Consider the following 20,548-nt stretch of genomic DNA (forward strand, 5'->3'; position numbering starts at 1 on the left):
TTGCTCTCAAGGCTATAAATTTACGCGTATTGACACGATACGGTTGGCGTTGAAATCGCCTTCATTCAAAAAATCCGTAGCTCACTGCAACAAATGTTAATAAATCGAGCCCATTTTCAGCCGCTTACTCAATTTTCTTGGCAAATTGGGCGAAATACGCCCGATTGATCAATTTAGGATGTGTAATTCCAGTTTGTTTAGTATTCTGGCGTTCCACCGTTCCAATTTTCAGATCTCGTTCCTAGTACCACGTGACAAAGACACATGATCAGTTTTGGCGCCACTTTTTGCCGGACGCGCGTCGCTTGTTCGCCCATCTGCTCGTCTGAAAACTTCAATTTCACGAGGAACCATCCAGCAAATATGGCACTAATTGAGGGAGAATGCGAATACGAGAAGCTGATACGCGAAAATATTGCAGAAAATCGGGCTCTGTTAGCTACTCTCTTCCCCGAAGATGAGAAGGATGCCCTGCGTAAAAGTGCGCTTGCGAAGTCCCCGAACACAAGCAAGCGTGTGAAGCGAAGGCGCTCACGCTCACCCTCTTCGACTGAGTCGCTACCAAGAAGAATCCTTCCGAAGCGAAAAGCGAAATCCTCTTCCAGCAAGTTCGAATCATTAAACGACCCCGAGGATGCTGGGGATGCAGAAGACGGCGAAGAAGTTGTTCGTTCACCGAACACTTTGATAGTGAAATTATGGGACTGGCAGTCTTCTAACAACAAACGAGCGAGAAACAGTTCATCATCTGACAGCGACGGTTCCAGCGACTCACCGAAACGCAAGCGGCGTGCACCAAACCGACAGCCCAAGCCAGCCATGGAAATCACCGAAGAAGACTTGATTCTGGTGGCAGACCGGGTCGCTGACAAGAAATATGATGCCGTGAATGGGACAACGTGTCACCAGTGCCGACAGAAAACCGACGATCTCAAAACGGTGTGCAGAAACCCAGATTGTTATGGAGTCAGAGGGCAGTTCTGTGGACCTTGCCTAAGAAATCGGTACGGTGAGGAGGCCAAGGAAGCTTTAATGGATCCCGCATGGCACTGCCCACCCTGCCGAGGGATCTGTAACTGCAGTTTTTGCATGAAGAAGAGAGGTCGCCGATGTACCGGCATTATGATTCATCTAGCCAAGGAGCGTGGATTCAATGATGTGAAGTCTCTCTTGGGTGATTGATTGACATTAATTTTATTGACTTCTTTGTTCACTGAGCCAAACAGGTTTTTCGACACCAGTTGTTTAAGGAGTCATTAGTTCAAAATTATTTCATAAAACTTTATCTGAAAAGATTTCTGCACAGCCCTATCATTAATTATACAATGTACATGCATGAACATGTCATGGTAAGCCCACATTTAGAAGATTTAGAATGAAATACAATTCCAACTAAATTAAAGTAGCCATATAATTATGACTTCAGAGAACCCTTCAAACAGCTTTATTTTTGATAGTTTTTCTCTAGAATACCATCTTATCAGAAAGTCACTGCTATATTTCACACAAGAAGGAGGGAAAAATGGGGAGGAAAAAGGGTTTGGGCTTCCCAAGATCTGCCAGCACTTGACTTTTGCCAATTTAACACACTGTTAGGCAGTGTTTCAGTTATCTTATTGTGGGACATGTTTGTAAGAAGCTTATTTTGCTGTTAAGCAGCAGTTATATTATTGTTGTTATTGTTTTTGTGAAATTAAAGAAATTTGAAGTTCTTAAATTTTTTGTAATAAAAGACACAATACTTTGAAATATAGCAAAACAAAGGTAGTATATTTGTTGATGAAGTGTGTAATTACCCTATCTTGATCAAAGTTTAATAGTGTCATGAAACATGGGAAAACCATTAAACCCTAAACAACATAAACAAAGTAGTGCAACTAGCAAAACTGTGCACTCTTAAAAATTATTCATGGCAAGTTGAATGTGCTGCAACCAGTCAGATGATGCAATATCGTAGTGCTAGGAATGGATAATGTACCAAATACCCCAAATAGCCAACTGGAATCTCAATAATTGCCGGCTTTCACTGTTACGCCATTGCCGTGTGCTTGAAAAAAAAAAATTGAAACCATTCCATGAATGAAGTCAAGAAATTGACATGTTATAGATGATAAGTAAGAAACCTGTCCAAGTCTCAGGTCTGTGCGGTATTCCATACTCGAGTTATTTGACAAAATGTTTCACACAAATTTATAGAGCTTAGTATGGAGACGCCATGTTGGTGTCCCTCTGAGGAACACCAACATGGCAGCTGGAAATAGGAAAAAACATCTGGAGTTCACTTTTGCCAGAAAAGAGGGTTGTTTTCCCTTTTGAATTTCCGAATGTTAAGATAAATATTTCTCCTCAAACTTAAATTGTTTAGAATGCTGAAAATCACTCGAAGAGGCATTTTTAAGATACCGAACAGCCCTGTCACGGCCGTCCTCTTAATGTCACACATGATGAAAACTCGGAAATTGAAACTCCTATTTTCAAAAGGAAGTACAACATCGAGCTAAGAAATCGTGAAGACATATTTTTAGGCAATCTTTCCTTGAATGAAGGTAAAAATTTTGTAGGCCTCCTGGTTTTGAATTCTAGAATTTGGTGATGTCACATGAAAACCAAGAATATGGTTTTATTGAACCACTTACAACAATCAAATCAGCAAATTTCACATGTACATGCAAATGCCTTGAAATTTGACTTAACAGTGCACAGGATGATTTAAGAAACCATAAAGTAACCATGGAAACATTTTATTTTGGATGCTTCGAATCTGTAAATAACTTTGACTCAGATACCATGTTTCGGCCACCTGTGGTGACAGTGGTTGGTATGCTGCATGGGGGTGATTGCGTGACACTTTGGGTCGTAATTTGACAATCTGTATACTGATCTGATTCACAAACTAGCTGTAGCAGACAACCACTTTGTCAGGCTTTGACAGCAGAATAACAGAGGATCATCGTGCTATTATTGGAGAAAATAAACTGATGTAATCCACCGGAATCACCTTAAAATTTAAACCGACTTCCCAAATGTCTTGCAAAATGTAAATTAAGAATTTCTCTTTTTAAATTTGGGTAAAATTGGACAATAATTAGCAGTAACCTATAAATAGGGAAGAAACGTTGACTTTACCACCATGTGCAGTAGAGTTGTACACTGCAAAACAGAGGTTAATGTCCCACCTCCTATGACCGTTAACTCAGCTAGCTATAGAGATCTCAACAGACAAACAATGATGATGTAATGTGATGGGGAAACACTGCTCAGTGATCAGTCGTGACGACTCCCATAAAGCCTCCCCAGCCCTATTCACTGTATTAAAGACCAGCCCTGGATCGGACAAGTTGTAGGTAGATCCAAAACTTAAACAATCTAATAGCCCAACTCTCCATGGCAATACAGGCTAAAACCCTCTGGTCAGGAAAGAGTGTTTTGGCATTTTTTCAATCAGCTCAAGTCTGCTGGCAAGTGTTTGATAAAGACAGATAACAAGCATCAAGGTTACAAAGAAAACTTCCAAAGGGTGGGAATTGCAAAATTAGAGATGCTAAAGATAGACCTTACAGTAAGCAATAGAGCAAGCGATACTCTGACTTTTACTAGACCTAAGCCAATAACTAAGCCAATGGCAAGTACAGTACCATTACATGAAAGAGATTCACATAGCACCTGTTGGGACATGAATAGAGGCATTAACCATACAAAACAAAGGATAAAAAATGTAGCATACATTTTGCATTACATAATGCAACAGTAGTTTTATTGACACAGTAACCTTAAATTGGTAGATAAAAAAACCATACAACTTAATTAAGAAACTTGCTTAAAAACTTAAAAGTAGAACTAGCAAGAGACTTCACGAAAGCTTGTGATTTGACCATTATGCGCAATATTTATTTCATCAATGATAAAATTATATTGACATGTAGCTACTATATATTAACAATTTCTAATACTAACCATATAATTATAATGCTTTGCATACTGTAAAACTACCATATTTAATTACTTCACACGAAGTTTTAAACTGTCTTATTGTTTTACATCATCACTCTGAAGCTCCGTCTACTACAAATCCACTAATTTACTTAGGTCTTTGGTTACAGAACCTTCTCACTGATAACCAGTCATTCACACAAGCTGTCCCTGGAAAGAACTACCAGAGTATTTTCTCTTAAATATACAGTATTTGCTTTGTTTGCTAGTGTTACATTTCAATATGACGTGACTGTAATCAAATTATTTGTTTTGAGTTTTGTGTGAGTGATAGCCATATTTGCTAGACTTATTTTCTCTTAAATATGACTCAATTGCAGTCAAATTAAAGGCCGAGGTTTACTGTGAAATTAATAGCTAATTTACTGGTACTTGATTACGGTCAAAATTGTTTGTTTGGGTAAGTGATAATCAATTTAATAACATTTTCTTTTAAATGTGACTTGATTGCAGTCAAGTAAAACGTTTGGTGTCCTGTGAATGACAACCAATGTACCAATATTTTCATTTAAATATTGCTTGATTACAGTCAAATTATTGGGATTCCTGTGAGTGATAGTTCACTCGGTAATTACTACACTTTTATTGATTAACTCCTCTAACACAACTCAGATTTGTGAAGAGTATCTTGGGAGTGCACATGTGGAATGTGGCGTGAAGCATAAAAAGAAATTGGCAATGAAAAGGAGCCTGTGCTTCTGGCAATATTCCACTTTCATCAACAGTCTGCTCAGCTGTGCAGTACAACAAAACTACTCGCTCTTGTAGTTGGTTTGTGACCTAGCAAACTAACAAAGGTTAGCAAATCCCGGAGATTGACTATTACTGGCAAACTTGCAATTTCCTTGGCCATGGAAGGCTACTAGTCTAAGTTTTGATATTGGGCACTTGGAGTGCATGAAGGAAAAAAATTAATGGCCAAACTCACATACCAACCTAACACGAACTTAGAAACCAATTTTATCAAATTTATTTGTTGAATAGATCTGTCACCATGTTATGCTAAAACAATAAGTACTCTTGGTTACTATTGACTGTTGGTTCATGGCTTCACCCCTTGCCACCCACCCACATGTATCAGTTGATACAAACCCTGAATTTGCCTCCTAACAGTTAAATAAAAACCTTCAGCTTTTATCTGCTATTAGTTAAAGTGATAACACTGAATATGTTAGCACTTACATGTATAAGACAACTATAGCAGTGGATAAGGGGGTTAGTTTCTAAGGAAACATTGGTGCTGTGTTGACAGAGAGTGGGAACAAATGTTTGGTTTTAAAGGCAATTTGTCCACAGTAAAGAGATTTGAGTGCTAATTAGAAACTTGTCCTGGGATAAATACAGTCTTTCAATCCCAAGTCAACAGAAAAAGGAGTGTAAGTAAGCTCCCACTCTCACCCTCCATGAAACTCTAATATGCTTACAGCAACTTGTGTAAGCGCAGGGGAAATTGACCCCCACAGTACACATGATTGTATATGTAAATGCTGACAAGTTAAATTAAGAAATAATTTCATGCGCGTGACAAAACGTAAGTGAAATTACACCCTAATTTCACGAGTATACCATTTGATTACCTTTTAATATCATGGGTGACAAATTACACTCACAATCGTGGTCGGTTCAGTCTTGTTTACACATGCAGGCAAAAAACTGCTCGTCAAGTACTTTATCCAACTGCTCAGGATGAACCATCTCAGGGTTTTTCTCAAGGCCATTTTCATCACACCAGTTCTCAAAAACCATCACCCAATGTGCTCTTTCCCACATTTAGGTTTTCGGCAGCATCTTTTGATGCCTTAAAGGGGAAGTATCACGAAAATTTGATTCCATATCAAAACCCAAAAATGTTTGTCTGACAACAGAAACAAAAAAAATAATTGTCTAGTTTTCTTATAAATAATTTATCACCCCAACGAATAAAACTGTCGATTAGTGCCTCTGACCAGAGACAGAGTAGGTCGGAATGGATTGAAACTTGAAAAATGTTAGGCTAACGTTTTTCAAGTTTTCGTATTTTTGTCTCCAAAATAGGCTAGAACATAGTACGAGTTGTTCCTTTCAAGAATTTAGTTGATCTCTCTCTTCTGGTTGTTCTAGGTTTATCTGTAGCAAAGTGAAGGTCTTATTTCACCATTTTTAACAAAAGAGGTCAAAAACGCCATGATACTTCCCCTTTAACTTCTTTCATCCGTAAACGTCTTTAAACCCGGACGCCATCTTGCCACTGATTTATATATATATATTTTTTGTAATTTGTGTATTTTTTTTATACCACAGACACGTTAAAATACTTAAAGAACTTGATTTACTAATTACAGTTTACAGCTTATCAACAACTTCCCAAGAGGAAACAAAAGAAAAGTTACAATTTGCAAAACACTACTCGGAATAAGTTACTAAAAAAACACGAAACAGTACTTACAAACAACTACTTACAATACACTGTTTTCAAACCTATGATAAACAATTAGTGGATAACACATGAAGAAGGAAAAAAAAAAGACCGAAAAAATATTATAAAATAAAAAGCAAAGGAGACCAACTAAATGTAGGATATGACAAGGTTAATTTTCTACTAGGTGTTTAAAGCAGCTACTAACTTTTCCCATTCTTTAAAATGAGTAGCGAGTTTATCCCTCTCCCTCGCAATATGGAGTTCAATATTATAAACACGTCTTATCCTGGCAATGAAGCCTCTCAACAAGGGTAAACTTCCAAGGCATTTCCTTACATAAAATATAATATTTACCTAAAAGCATAACATGATTGATTAGAAAGAAATCTTATGATTCTTCAAAAATCCCTAAAAACAAACCTATCTCATTGAAGGATTCTAAAACAATGTTATTTTCTTTGAGCCAGGACAAGACTTCTTTCCAAAATTCAGAGAGGCCGAAGCGAAATAATTTATCTTTTGTAAAGACAATGTTGTTTAAAATTTTGTATTGAAATTCTCTCAATTGGAGTCAAGTGTAGTACGGCCACTGAGATATAGGAAACGTTGCCATAGCAATTTTGTAATTTCCCACGTGAAATATAGGAGTAATTTGTCACCCATGATATTACTCAACTAAGCTATAACTTTCATAAAAAGATAATTAATTTAGCCTACCTGTAATAAATAATAACCTTCTTGACCCCCGCACATTCTCTTAGACTATGCTGAAATTGTCAATAATATTGTTCTGAATAATTTGTGTTGTCTGTTGCCTAATACTTATAGTCTTTTCTGAAGCATGAAGCAACTAGAATTATTGCTATTCCCCCAGATGGGATGCTAGTCCATGCCAGTACCTATGTATACACCTGGGTGAAGAGAGACAATACGGATCAAAGTCTCTTGTCTAAGGAATAATGCAGCAATACTGAGACCAACCTAGGCTCAAACCAACAACCCTCTGATCTTCGGGTGAAGGTTCCAATGTGCTTATCACTATACCATATTAAAGCTACATAAATTATTACATTATTATTATTATCATTATTATTATTATTATTATTATTATATTATTAATAACAACCCACCCTCATACAAAATAAAAACATAAAATTTTAGAAGTTCTACCAACAACAACAGCAATGAAAAAGGTTTCAGCCCAGCTTGAAAGCTTACTGACTTCAGAATAATAAAGGGCTCAAAAAAACCGACTTGTACCACATGCTGAAAGTCCAAGATTAATGTCTTCTATTCACCTGTTTCTGAACTTTTGTTTCTTGACAAAAAAAGTTGACAGATTATAAAAGTTCTGTTTTTTATCAACTAATACTACGTGACTGAAAAACCATAAGGTATAGGAAATGTGGAGCTCAGGAGCTACAATTTATTGTGTTGTCCTGTGTCTTTGATTTCTGAGTCTTCTTCTACATGTATACTGTTCCCCTAAAATTCTTGAGTGTTTGGAACGTTCACCCAGTAGCACCTATTTTGATTATTTACTCAGTCCCAGCTCTATACTGTCTGCTGTAATCGCCTAAGAAATGCAAGAAACAGTGGATCGACAATGACTGCTAGTAAGTTAAATGTAAAAACATGCAGTCGAGTCAGCTATAATGTACTAATCCTCCCTCATTTTGATTATGCCGACTGTATTTAGGCAGATAAAAACAATCATGAAGTTACTCCAGAGTAAAGTAGCAATGACCATCCTTGACAAACCAAGACATTCATTTACCCTCAAGCCCCAGAAACACTCAAATGAAACACTGATGAGAGGAGGCATACAAAAAATGGGTTTTATTATCAAATTATGCCTCAACAATATTATTGATTTTACCTCTGATTTGATAACGAACAGCAAAATTCACTCTCACAACACCCGCAAGGCTTACAAACTCCACTTAAGTGGCTTGAAGATGAACTGGGGTACAGGAAAAATTGGCTACTGGCTAGTAAGATATTCAACAAGTTGAACCATGATTTTTTTAGCACTTTAATTTGTCACTAAATTTTAAATGCTTGTATAGTCAAACACCACTTCCAAAATTTTACTTCCCAACAACATTCATACCACAGAGGAAACAGCTGTTGGAATACTTTATTTGTGGCATTTAGACATAAATTACTTGTCTAATGAATGTTATTTTTAATATTTTCTCAGCCATTCAAAACATGGTATTTTTCAAAAATCAGTCCTGGAGTCAATTTCCAAGTACTTAATAAGAAAAGCCACGTAGTTGAAGTGTTATTTCAAACTTGTGGATCGGTTCTTCTTTTCTTAAGGACAAATTCTTGACATTCAAAAGGCTTAACTTTGAAATGAATGGTCCATTCATTGAGAAGGAGAAAGATAAGCAAATTATAAAAATAAATCAAAGCTTAATCATAGCTTGGCACAAAAGTATAAAAGTTGACATTTGACAAAATAGCTCTTTTTATACATCTTCTGCAGTCTCCAAAATAATTTGGGCCCTTTGGGGGTACAGTTGGCTTAATTTCTCCATTTCTGGGCTCTACATTTTTGGCCATTTTCATGTCACCTTTCATGTGAAAAGTAACAGATTTTCACCATGGCAATGGACGGGCTTATCTGTTTGATAATTTATGGCACTACCCAGACTTTGTGCAACAAACTTTTTGTCTACTGGATAACTATTGGCTGGATAGCAGTTTTATCTGATGGACAGGCCTACCCACAGGATGATGCTATCCACTAGTGGAACAACTAGGGCCTGGTTTTGGCCTTAGCACATATCTAAAACATTATCAGCACCTGAAGGAAACCAACTACTTAACTTCTAAACTGAGGATAGAACTAGGACTGAAAAAATAACCAAAATGGAGGGGTTAGGGTGAGCTTTTCAAACATTAGGAATCAGAGGGAAACAGGGATATATACACAAAAAGATGTAGAAATCAAACACACAGGACAACCGAATGAAAAGTAAGATGATGTTTTATTGAAGTATTGATAGATCCCAGCTGTTTGCTTGAAACCACTTTCAGTCAGGTTGAGAACCCAAGCTCCATGTTTCCGGAAGATCAATGAAAAAACTGGAGACAAAGTCGGTTAGTCCTGGTTTTTCCTTCCTTTAAATCAAGAAAGATGGCTGCACCATGATCTTAGCTATAAGAATAGAATATTCATAAAATATTTGTAGCATGAAGTGAACTGAAGAAATTTTGAGGAAAACATTCTTATCACCATTGATACTGAATTGTTTAGTCAGTAAGTTGACAAACTCTTTGTTGACAAACCAGTTTAATTCTATGTTTACATAAACTAAACTAGTAAAAGAAAATCACTATAATAATAATTAACAGGAGGTTACCAATGATGGATGCAGTGATCATGGCAGCACCAGTAGTAGGTGACTGGCGAGTGTTATAAAACTCCACCTCAGGTCGAAGCTTTGGCTCCTCCAACAAAGCCATCTCTAGGAATCCACTTTCAGTATGCTTTTGCCAATTACTCTCAATGTCGTCAGAAGTGTTATGGTAAGCCCACACAATTCTTCTACGTCCAGGCTAGGGAAGAGAAAAGCAATGCTATTACAACAAACGCAAACCATGTTATCCTGCATAACAAGTCAAGGTATGTACAAATGAACATCCAATATTAGTTTTTAATTAATAATTTAAAATTAATGCTACTCAGCTCCACATGGTTAATATTCAAAACACATGGTTTGCGCATGCACTGGTATCAATAAAGTTACTACATGTATGGTGAAGATGAAAAACATCCGATATTAAGTTTGATGGGCTTCTTGCAACACAACTTCCTCTTAAATGTAGACCTTACATAATAATAATAATAATGACAATCTTTAATGAGGAAACTTTTTCACTAAAAAGTGGTTTACAAAAAGGACCTCGAAAATTAAAAATTAAAAATTTACAATGAATAAAAATGCTAAAAGATGCTACTAAAAACTAATGTATCTTATGTGTAATACAAAACTTAAAACTTAAATCAATGAATTAAAAATCTGACGCTTCAGAATATTTACATTATCAGAGGCTCGTATAGTTTTGTCCAGCGAGTTAAAATCACTTACAGCATGATAGCCAGTTCTTTGTTTACCCCAGTTTCTTTTAATGGATGGAATTTTGAGGTTTGCTTTATTTCTTGTGTTGTAACTATGCTGTTCTTGCTGAGTGACTAATGTTAATTCGTGATGCGTGAGACCACAGTTACTGAGTGATTTTAGGGAAGAAAACAAAAAAATACTGTCAGCAGTGCTATGTTTCAATGTTTATCCCAGTCCTCAAGCTGACACACATCAACAACCTTTGCCACAGGGTGCCTACAAAAAGCTCTTCAGCCACCTTAACACAACTTAAATTATCTGTCATGGGTTTATTTATCATTGTTACAGTGACCAAAACCCAATAATGTATTGTGAGCTGTGCAGTTTTGTTGCCAGCAATAATTATCTGATTCATGTTTCCAAGGAGTTGTACTTGACGTTTTTTTTTTTTTTCGGGAAATAATCTGATTAACAAATTGACGGCAGCTTTTTATGGTCTATACTCTTATAGACCATAAAATGACGTCAAAAAATGTTCAAAACTCAAGTGGAACAGTTTTGGACATTTTATGGCGTCATTTTATGATCTATAAGAGTATAGACCATAGAAAACTGCTGTCGATTTGTTTTTTACAATAACATGGAAAAAGTACGAGCGGAATTGGCTATTTTTTTTGTTGAGAAAGCGCGCGCATTACATCTGACGTCATTTTTATTGTCTGTACTCTTATAGACAATAGCTACGAGCCAATCAGCGCGCGGGAATTTGGACAGTTATTGTAAAAACAAAGATAATCTTGGTACATGTATATGACTTGACCTTGATTTGATGTATACCGATATAAACGGAATCACAATTTTCTGTTTTCTTTGTAAGCAGATATGAGCACTTACCCCAATTACATTGTCACCTTCTGTGTCAGTAGTATTCTGTTTCCGATTGAATTCCATTATAACCATACCATTGGCTTCAGTCAAATTAGTAACTTTCCAATCCTGCTTTGCATCAGGTGATGGTGGTTTGTACCCATCAGTCAAGCAATCCTAAATGAAGACACAGATGATAAATCCACAACCATAAGTCATGAACACTCTATGTATTAACTTGTGCTGTTCTTTTTTAAGCAGTTTTTCAAGTTGCTGAGTGAACAAATGAGAAACAAAAGCTAATCCCATCAAATACTGAAATTTTTTTTAAGAAGTCAAATTCAAATAACTTGACAACAAAGACAATGGAATTATTAACAACTTTAAGCAAGGTAAGTAACCAGTTAACTTTCTAGTTGCTAAAAAAAATTAAAATCAAACAATAAGAATTTGTTTTATCAGGCAAATATTTGGTCACTGAATGAAACTGGAAAATAATGAAACATGCACACATTGTAAACATTCATCTTTCAGCGAGGTTGCTTACTTATACTAGATTAACCACTCACTGGGGTTCAGATGTTTACTTTAAAACCTGGAAAATTCTAGTTAGAAATAAATTTCATTTGGCCAAATCTAGTGCCTGGTGACAACACTGAAAAAAGGGTTTGTGTAGCCTTCCATTCTCAGTTAATATTTTCTCTTTCTGATGAAGAAATGCTTTGTGAGAAAATTCCAGTTATTTAAATAAAATTAATATATGAACTGTGCTAGGTTTTTTCTCTCTACTCACTCCCTTCGTACTTTATACAATTCTATGATCCTTCCATATTTATATTATTGCAATTTAGCTTGGGCTGGTACCTATAAGTCAAACCTTCAAAGAATTATAACCTTACAGAAACGCGCATTAAGAATAGTAAGCAATTCTACATACATTGCCCATACTGGCCCTATTTTTAAGGAACTTAAACTCTTAAATTTCATGATATCCATTCATTTCAATTAGGTACTTTTATGTTTTCATTCAAGAACTCTACACTCCCTTCCAAATTCAATAACTTTTCTTTACTGAATAGTCAAATCCATAATAATTATGGATTTGACTAATTATTATAATACTAGGAATGCTCAGTCCTTCCGCTTGCCACTGTGCAGAACGAACACCAGGAAGTTTTCAATCTACTTTCAAGGTCCAAACTTTTATAATTCGCTAAATTCTGGCATAACTAGTTCTCCCTCCTCCGCTTCTTTTAAAAGAAAGCTTAAAGAATTTCTTCTCTCTAGGTATTAGCTTCTGTAAGGCTGTAATTTTTAACTAACTTATTTAATGTGTGTGTGGGTACTGTACGTGTGCGCGGTCAAAGTTAATTACCATAAGTCCATATTGTAATTCTAATATATGATTAGTTATTTTAAGTGAGGAAGCCTGACTTGTCATAAGCCTCGTGGTTTCTTTCAGGTTTTCTCGCCATTTATTTTCTTACATCAGTTTTCTTTATTTTTTTTCCATTCCCATCGTACTTATGTAAATGTTGTAAATGGCAAAATAAATATTGTATTGTATTATATTGTATTGTATTGTTGAGAGATTCTTCTATGTTGGTAACCATATTTCTGTGGATTTTTCACAAGCCTCCAATTTCAACTCCTTTGCATGCATTATTTACTCCTTGGTCTGATTTCAAAGAGTGTTCATTGCACCGATCATACACCATCCTCTGAAGGACGACCCCCACGAAAGGGAAGGGACTTGTTCTCAAATGTGCTAATTTCCCCCCTCTTCAACTACCTGGGATATAGAACAATCAAACTTGAGAAATTGCCCCTACTCATCAAAGAAAAAAAATATGAACTTAATACTGCCAGGCCATATGTTGTTGTTGTTTAACACATTGCAAGAAATGTGGTGCAACTGCAGCCTCACATACATCATATTGGACCATTAACATGGATTTGCATGACAATACCTGAGCTGATAGAATCCACCATTGTTGAGCTCTTCAGAGCATGCAGCACAAGATGAGCTCAGAGAACTTCATGTACAGTGGTCTGTTTGCTCTTCATTTACAACAACGCACTTCAACATGGCTTCTTGTTTTACAAGGCCCTTGGCTAGCTATTTTCCCCATAGGGTAAGGCGTGAGAAAACAAACCTCCCTCACTAACCTGCCCCCCCCCCACCCCAGCCTACTGGGCAAATAATTGCACAAATGCCCCAGGATCCCCATCAGAGGATAGTTGATGATAGGTGCACGACAGCATAAATGACCAATCATGCGCAGAATGCCACCAAATCATTTTCCAAAAATGGAATCCTTTCACGTATTCTACATACTGGTGATTCACAACAGATAATATCATTAGTCTTGACAGTACTAGTGGGGGCAGTTGTAGTGTAAACTATTTTTAATAAGAATTATTGGTGCATAATAATTCTGAAAGATGCATGGTTACCCCTTATTGTCTTTCTGGAAATCGATATCCCTTGCTTAAATCTGCTTTACCCTCATAGTGTCATAAACTGTGCAAAACTACCTCTGTATTAGGATGCACCATCCTTGAAGGCCTGTTATACTCTGTAACAGATCTGGTGAAACTGAATGTTTGGTTTTATAAATAGAGTTGATATATGGTAATTTAGCCACCTTATTTTCGAGATTTGAGTGCTGATGTTTCAAGTGTCAGCTGTTCATCAGAGCATATCGAGGAATTGTGGATGAATTTCAGTTCTAAACTCTCTGTGCAACTATGATGTACAGTACTGTGCAAAGTAATGAGAGTGAAATTCAACAAGTTTTGTTGCTTTCAGCACTTTTTGGCAAAATTTGGCGAATATTTGAACAAAATGTATGTTGTTTTGATGAAATGTTGTGACTACTATTATAATGTTCTTACCATTTATTTTTATTCTTATTTTTCAGACTGCGCTACAAAAAGTTGTTCTGCCTGTAGCAAATTTTCAAACTAAGTTTCTGGGAATGACTAGCAAATTATCATTTTAGCTTTGGTAAAGTTTGGACGATATTTTATTAATTGTTTTCCTTGATCAATTTCTCACACCAGAAACCTAAACCTAGAGTATATGAAATTATAAAAACACCACATCACTTACTAAAAGAAAAAAAAGAAGCCTTGGGAAGTATTCCAAAGCACTTTGTATCTTTTGACTGGACTTTGGAACAATATGTCATAGGCAGGGCTTCTGATAGGGTGCGAAAAACATTTAGAAATTTTGCGGCACTTTTAAGTCTCATTATGCGGCAAGAAAGGTCTATTATGCGGCAAATTATGTGATTTCATTTTAGCTTATTTAACCTTGTTTTATTACGTCTAAGAGGAGCGCAATCCATTTTTTGCTGTTCAAGAAGCAATTAGAGCACAGAGAAATGAAGAAACAGCTGAAATAAATCATTTGTTGCCGCATTTCAAATTATTGAAAATCAAATATTGCTAATTTGGTCAAGTCAGCGTTTGTTGCTTCCCACCCGCAGTTTTTGTCCGCGTTTCGCTTGTATGACTCAGCTTCAAGGTCACAATTTTTTTTCTCCTGCGCAATTTTTTTTCTCCTGAGAAGAAGCGCTCGGCGTTTTAACAACAAACTTATCCATAATGAGGATGTTTGTTTCAATTAAAACAAAATAACTACATATTGCAAGCAACCAAGGCAAGCGACTATCGAGCAGTTTTCACTCCAAGTTTGAAGGGATCAAAATGACATCTTCAAAACATATCAATGATTGTGATTGGTGTATTTACATAAAAGGATTGTTTATTCCGTGCCAATTATCACTCGCTTACTATTGAAAACCAGCATCAGGTCCCCAACATGTAAAAAAAGGCATAGAACGCCTGTTTGTTCGCTTTGTCCAATGAACGAATGCTTCAATGTGATTTTTGACACCTTTTGAAAGGAAAAAACTCCTTGAGATAATGTTTAAATTATCGGAGAACTTAACATTAAGCGAGATTTTTGCTCTTTTTTTTTCTTAAATTGTGCGATTTGTACAAATTCTGCGATTTTTCAAGAATTATGCGATTTGTTGCGATTTTAGGTCAATTATGCGAAATCGCAACATCGCATAATATCAGAAGCCCTGCATAGGCACATTATCGGGCATGAAATCTGTTTGTTATAAACATTAAAAACTGCCACATTAAGGCATAAGCTGAATAACAAATGAACTCTCCTCTTTCAAAATTCTGTGATACTTTGTTTCATTTTACATGCAGTTAATTTCAATTGAAATTTCTTTCCTTCTCTAATTTTCATTTAATTTTTCCTTGAGATTACACATCAGCTTGCTAAAAATTTTGAACGAAAATTCACGAGAACAAAGATACTAATGATAACTTCTATATTGAACATTTCAACCTTGAGAATTGCATCATTAGATAATTATTAGACCACTTGAAAATTCCAGAATTTCTCTAAATTTACTTTCCAAAAGAAACTGAAATCAAGACTTATGGAAATAATTTCCACAAGTCTTGATTTCAGTTTCGTTTGAAATTTCTCACAAAAACAATAGGCCTTATCACGGTTTTCGACGCCATTTTGACGAGTAGGCAACAGGCTTGAAATTACAATGTTTGTATGGAAATCCGATGTCAAATAATTTTCATAAAACATTGCTCCTGAAAAATTCATGAATTGGAAACTTTTGGCTCTAGGAAAAGGATTTTAGGGAAAAAAAATGGAGGGATGTAGCTGTGCCAGAAAGCGTCCAGCCATGTTTTGAACTTTCCATACATTTGTCTGTAAAGCGAACCAGCTGTGAACTGCTACTAAAAATAGTTCGCGGGAAAAAAATACAGGGAAATGTAAGGAAAGTTTAAAACACGACTGGACGCTTTCTGGCACAGCTACATCCCTCCAATTTTTTTCTTAAAATCCTTTTCCCAATGCCAAAATTTTCAATTCATGAATTTTTCAGAAGCGATGTTTAATGAAAATTATTTGATATCGGATTTCCAGACAAACACTGTGATTTCAAGCCTGTTTGCCTACTCGTCAAAATGACGTCGAAAACCATGATAAGGCCTGTGGCTATCTTGAGGTCACTCAATGTAATGAATTTAGGAAAGGTCTGAAATGGTCTGAAATCTTATTTACACAAGAAGGATGTTGCTGCAGATTACCGTCAAAGCCATGAGCTATTGGTTTTATCAGCATCTGATTTAAAATTTTAGTCTTGGTTAATCTTTTTTTTACCAACAGTATGTATATTTATGTGTATACATAATTTATATTTAAGGAATAAGGGCCTGTTTTAGGGTTTCCTCAATACACTTAACTTTTCCTTTGTTGTTTTGTAAACCATCACTGGTAAAGTAAAGTAATGTTCAGAATATTCTTTCTCCTCAAAAACCTGCGCCCAAATACCTCGGTATTAAACACGAAGTGCGACGTTTGAACCGAGCGTAATTAAAGCAATCGGCTTCCAAGCGTCTAACATAAAAGACCCCCACGAAAACTTTGCTATAATAAAACCGGGGAATTTCCTCATGGACAAGCAGCTTCAAGTATATCAACAGCCACCAGGGACCGCAACTTTTACCATGCGCATGCCATCCTAAGAGTACTAGTTGAAATCGTTGTAAACAAACCTTATAGTAAGATGACCTATTGTCATAAACTCCCCCGACAATAACATCGTAGTACTGCATTGAGTTAAAATTCCACTCCTGTTCTGGATCAGACGGGTACAACAGCCGCGATACTCCAAATGCGACCCAGCCACTGACGTTCATAACTTCAACCTTGAAGTAAAACATCTCTGTTTCATTGTCGAACTTCCAGTGGGCTTTATACTTTTCACCACGTAAAGACAACGAGTTGGGATATTCAATGCCATGGCACAGAGACACGAAAAGGCAAAGAATTACGAGGATTGAAAAAGACATCGCTTTCTCTTTAGCGATATGAAGGTGCGGCAAACTCAAGTCACGTACTGAAAATTGTGCTCCACGACCTCCCTGCTCAACAACCTTAGGCATGATCCCAAGCATGAGTTAGGCACGATCCCTTATGCTCTCATTCCCAGACCCCGCGCGCATATAAGGCCAGCGGAGGCCACACCCCATTAGGAATGTACTTGATATATAATAATTGTTATGTACCCAACTTTTATTTCGTAATTTCTGTTTGTCGTACATGTCAGAATCGACTGTTTTAAATTTACCATGAGATGAGAGGCAATGTTTGGTTCAAGCTAAACATGCCATAAAAAGTCATGACAATTTAAGACAAAAAGCATCAGTGTGTTTTTTTTCCTTAAAGGTCTTTTAGGCAACTTTCTGTGTAGGGGTGAACTGCAAAAACGTCAACTAGAAACCCTGGGAGACCCCCGTAAGAGTGTACGGAGTTTGACCCCGCAGACAAAAAATCCTAGGTATGGCCCTGAATTAAGGTTAGGCCTCCTTGGCAGAATTAGGAAATATCTCAGCGTAGATACTTGTAAACACCTACACGACACTATTGTGCAACCACTCTATGAATATTGTGATATTATATCGTCAACCGTCAGATAAGACATGCCTTGATAGACTACTGAGATTGCAGAAGAGTGGAACCAGGATAAAAGGCCTTATCACGGTTTTCGACGCCATTTTGACGAGTAGGCAAACAGGCTTGAAATAAAAGTGTTTGTATGGAAATCAGATGTCAAATTACTTTCATAAAACATCGCTTCTGAAAAATTCATGAATTGGAAACTTTTAGCACTAGGAAAAGGATTTTAGGAAAAAAAATTGGAGGGATGTAGCTGTGTCAGAAAGCGTCCAGTCGTGTTTTGAACTTTTCATACATTTGTCTGTAAAGCGAACCAGCCGTGAACTGCTACTAAAAATAGTTCGAGGGAAACAAATACAGGGAAATGTATGGAAAGTTCAAAACACGGCTGGACGCTTTCTGGCACAGCTGCATGTATAACGTAGTAGTTTCTAATATTATAACGTAGTAGTTTCTGATGTTATCCAGTTTATTGTAGAATATCTGCACAGCTTCTGCGTAAATAAATGTTAACTTTTTGAATTCTGTGTTTAATAAAGCATTATTATTATTATTATTATCATTGAAAATCGATTATTATAAACGGATAGGGGTGTAGAAAAAGGGTAGAGATAGATAGATAAGTTTATTAAGAGAGCAGTCATTCAGGGCTTGCTCGTCAATCAATCTGGTCACGCGTATAACTAACTTTTATTATTCCACTATTGTCATTTCACCAAATAAGGTCAAGAGAACGCGCAAAATATGAGACCGTAATACACTGTAGTGTCCCGGTTTGACCGGTTTACAACAGAGCGAATACGGACGGAAAAGGCAGAAAAAAGGAGCAACAATGTCCGGACTGGACGAAGAATAGTTTTTGAAACGATGCAGACTCGAAAACAAGTTTCACTTGTCATTTATCTTTTCATTTTATCTAATCAAATTAAAGACATTTAACTGGCTTTCTGTGTTGTTTACATCATTCGTACGCGCCATATACCAATGGACAGTTGATGCCGGGTGCATTTGAAAACTGTTACCAAAACAGAGAAGCCAAAATAACAAAATCTTTTTGTAGTGGAATAATAAATCTCTTATTCGATGGTTTTACATATAATACTCGCGGACATTTTGCTCATTGCTCGTATTTTTCCTCGCCCCTTCGGGGCTCGGAAAAATACTACGCAACTCGCAAAATATCCGCGCGTATTATATGTAAAACCATCGAATAAGATATATGTATGCGTAATACTGCGCGCGCACTTTGGGCACCCTTGGCAAAACTTCAGCGGTGGCTTTCTTATTTCCCAGAAACTTTAAGTCGTTGATTTTTTTCTGAATACGGTAGGTGAAATATTACCTACATTTATGGCGATAAAATTGATTTTGAAAATCCATCTTGGGCAATTTGTGAGCGTTTTTTGCTTTTTTTTTTTTTTTTGCCACAAATGTTGAGCATGCGCAGTTATGCTATGTGTCATATTCCTGACACGTGATTTTACCAGATGTTCTCTCCCGGACAGTGAGAAGATCTGGGTACGAGATTAAGTTTGTTCATGAATAGGCTATTTTCATGATGAGTCATTTGACTACAACTACCAGAATTCATTTCGTTTTCCTTTTCAAATTCAAATTTTGTAATCCCAGTGGAGAGCAAAGAACAATAGCTCTAATTAGCATGAGAAAACAAAAAAAATGAAGGATTCTGGTAGTTGTAGTCAAATGACGCCATAGTGAAAATGTCCTATTGAAACTTGTACTTTCTCTTGATTACATGTATACAACAGTCAACTTTTCTCGTCAGTTTTGTACGCTAAGAAACAATTAGATTGTTTGTTTGTTTTGCTTACGGGTGTTTTTACCCCAGGGCTGACTGTTTTACGAAGTGCCTCGTTGGTTTTAAGTAAATTTTGCCCTCTATGTTATAAACACGTAATCGCAATGAGTTCTCGTAGAATTAAGGATATTTTTCACTTGTATTTTCAAAGTTTTCCCAAATTGCCCTCGTCGCGGCGGCCTCGTGCGAATACACACTGTATACCAACGCTGACTGCAACATATCTTAATTTCAGAGCATGTTACACGACGCAACTTTTTTGTACAACATGTGTCGCAACGGACAAAGAAATTGCGAGACAAGTGGCCAGAAATATTGCCACGAGAAACAAAAGGTCAACTCTGGGAACAACACCCTGGTTCCTAGCCGTAGGCAGTTATGTTTGGGTCCTCACTCAACAGTCTTTCCTCAAACTTAAAAGCGTTTCGCTACGACGGGATGCGCTGTGCCAGATTATATGTTTGTTGGCTGAGTTAGGTCGGGCCGTAAGGGAAAATATTTGGCTCGAGGGTTAAGCAAAGCGAAGTTCGAGCGCCATGGCCGAGAGTGTTCATTAGTTCATGTCTTCCAGCACGACTCCATCTAGCAATACCTAGGGATAAATCTTGTCTTTGCCCAAGGCTCTATCCTCACTAGTACAGAAATACTTGAAAACGGAGTTGCGTGTCGAAACGTTGAGCATCAAGTTTTCCGTACACTATTGTGTCCATCTCGTTTTTGCCGTATGGTAATTTTTGAAAACGGAAGTTTCTTTTTTGTCAGGCTTACTATGCAGCACAAAGTAAAACAACGGCTATTTTGGTCACCAAACTAAAAAACGGATTCACAACAACAGATGAAGATCACAAGTGTTTTCGAAAACTTCTGCCGGTTTCCTCGTCTAC

General features: G+C 36.7%; 2 protein-coding genes across 2 annotated transcripts; one reads left to right on the forward strand and one right to left on the reverse strand.

The window, feature by feature from the left end:
• The first annotated feature begins 159 nt into the window (after nt 1-159).
• On the forward strand, nt 160-1,318 carry LOC146489595 (uncharacterized). Its single transcript, XM_085103346.1, has one exon. It carries the CDS (start codon nt 265-267, stop codon nt 1,180-1,182), a length of 918 nt encoding a protein of 305 aa, XP_084959472.1. The 5' UTR covers nt 160-264; the 3' UTR covers nt 1,183-1,318.
• An 8,050-nt stretch (nt 1,319-9,368) lies between these two features.
• On the reverse strand, nt 9,369-17,332 carry LOC146489596 (DBH-like monooxygenase protein 2). The gene is made up of 3 exons (XM_085103358.1): nt 16,942-17,332; nt 11,359-11,508; nt 9,369-9,958 (listed from the first exon to the last, which is right to left on the reverse strand). Exons 1-3 carry the CDS (start codon nt 17,329-17,331, stop codon nt 9,719-9,721), a joined length of 780 nt encoding a protein of 259 aa, XP_084959484.1. The 5' UTR covers nt 17,332; the 3' UTR covers nt 9,369-9,718.
• Between the last annotated feature and the right edge of the window lie 3,216 nt (nt 17,333-20,548).

The sequence above is a fragment of the Pavona decussata genome, unplaced genomic scaffold (assembly GCF_977016875.1).
Source record: "Pavona decussata unplaced genomic scaffold, jaPavDecu1.1 SCAFFOLD_4, whole genome shotgun sequence".
Lineage (NCBI taxonomy): Eukaryota > Metazoa > Cnidaria > Anthozoa > Scleractinia > Agariciidae > Pavona > Pavona decussata.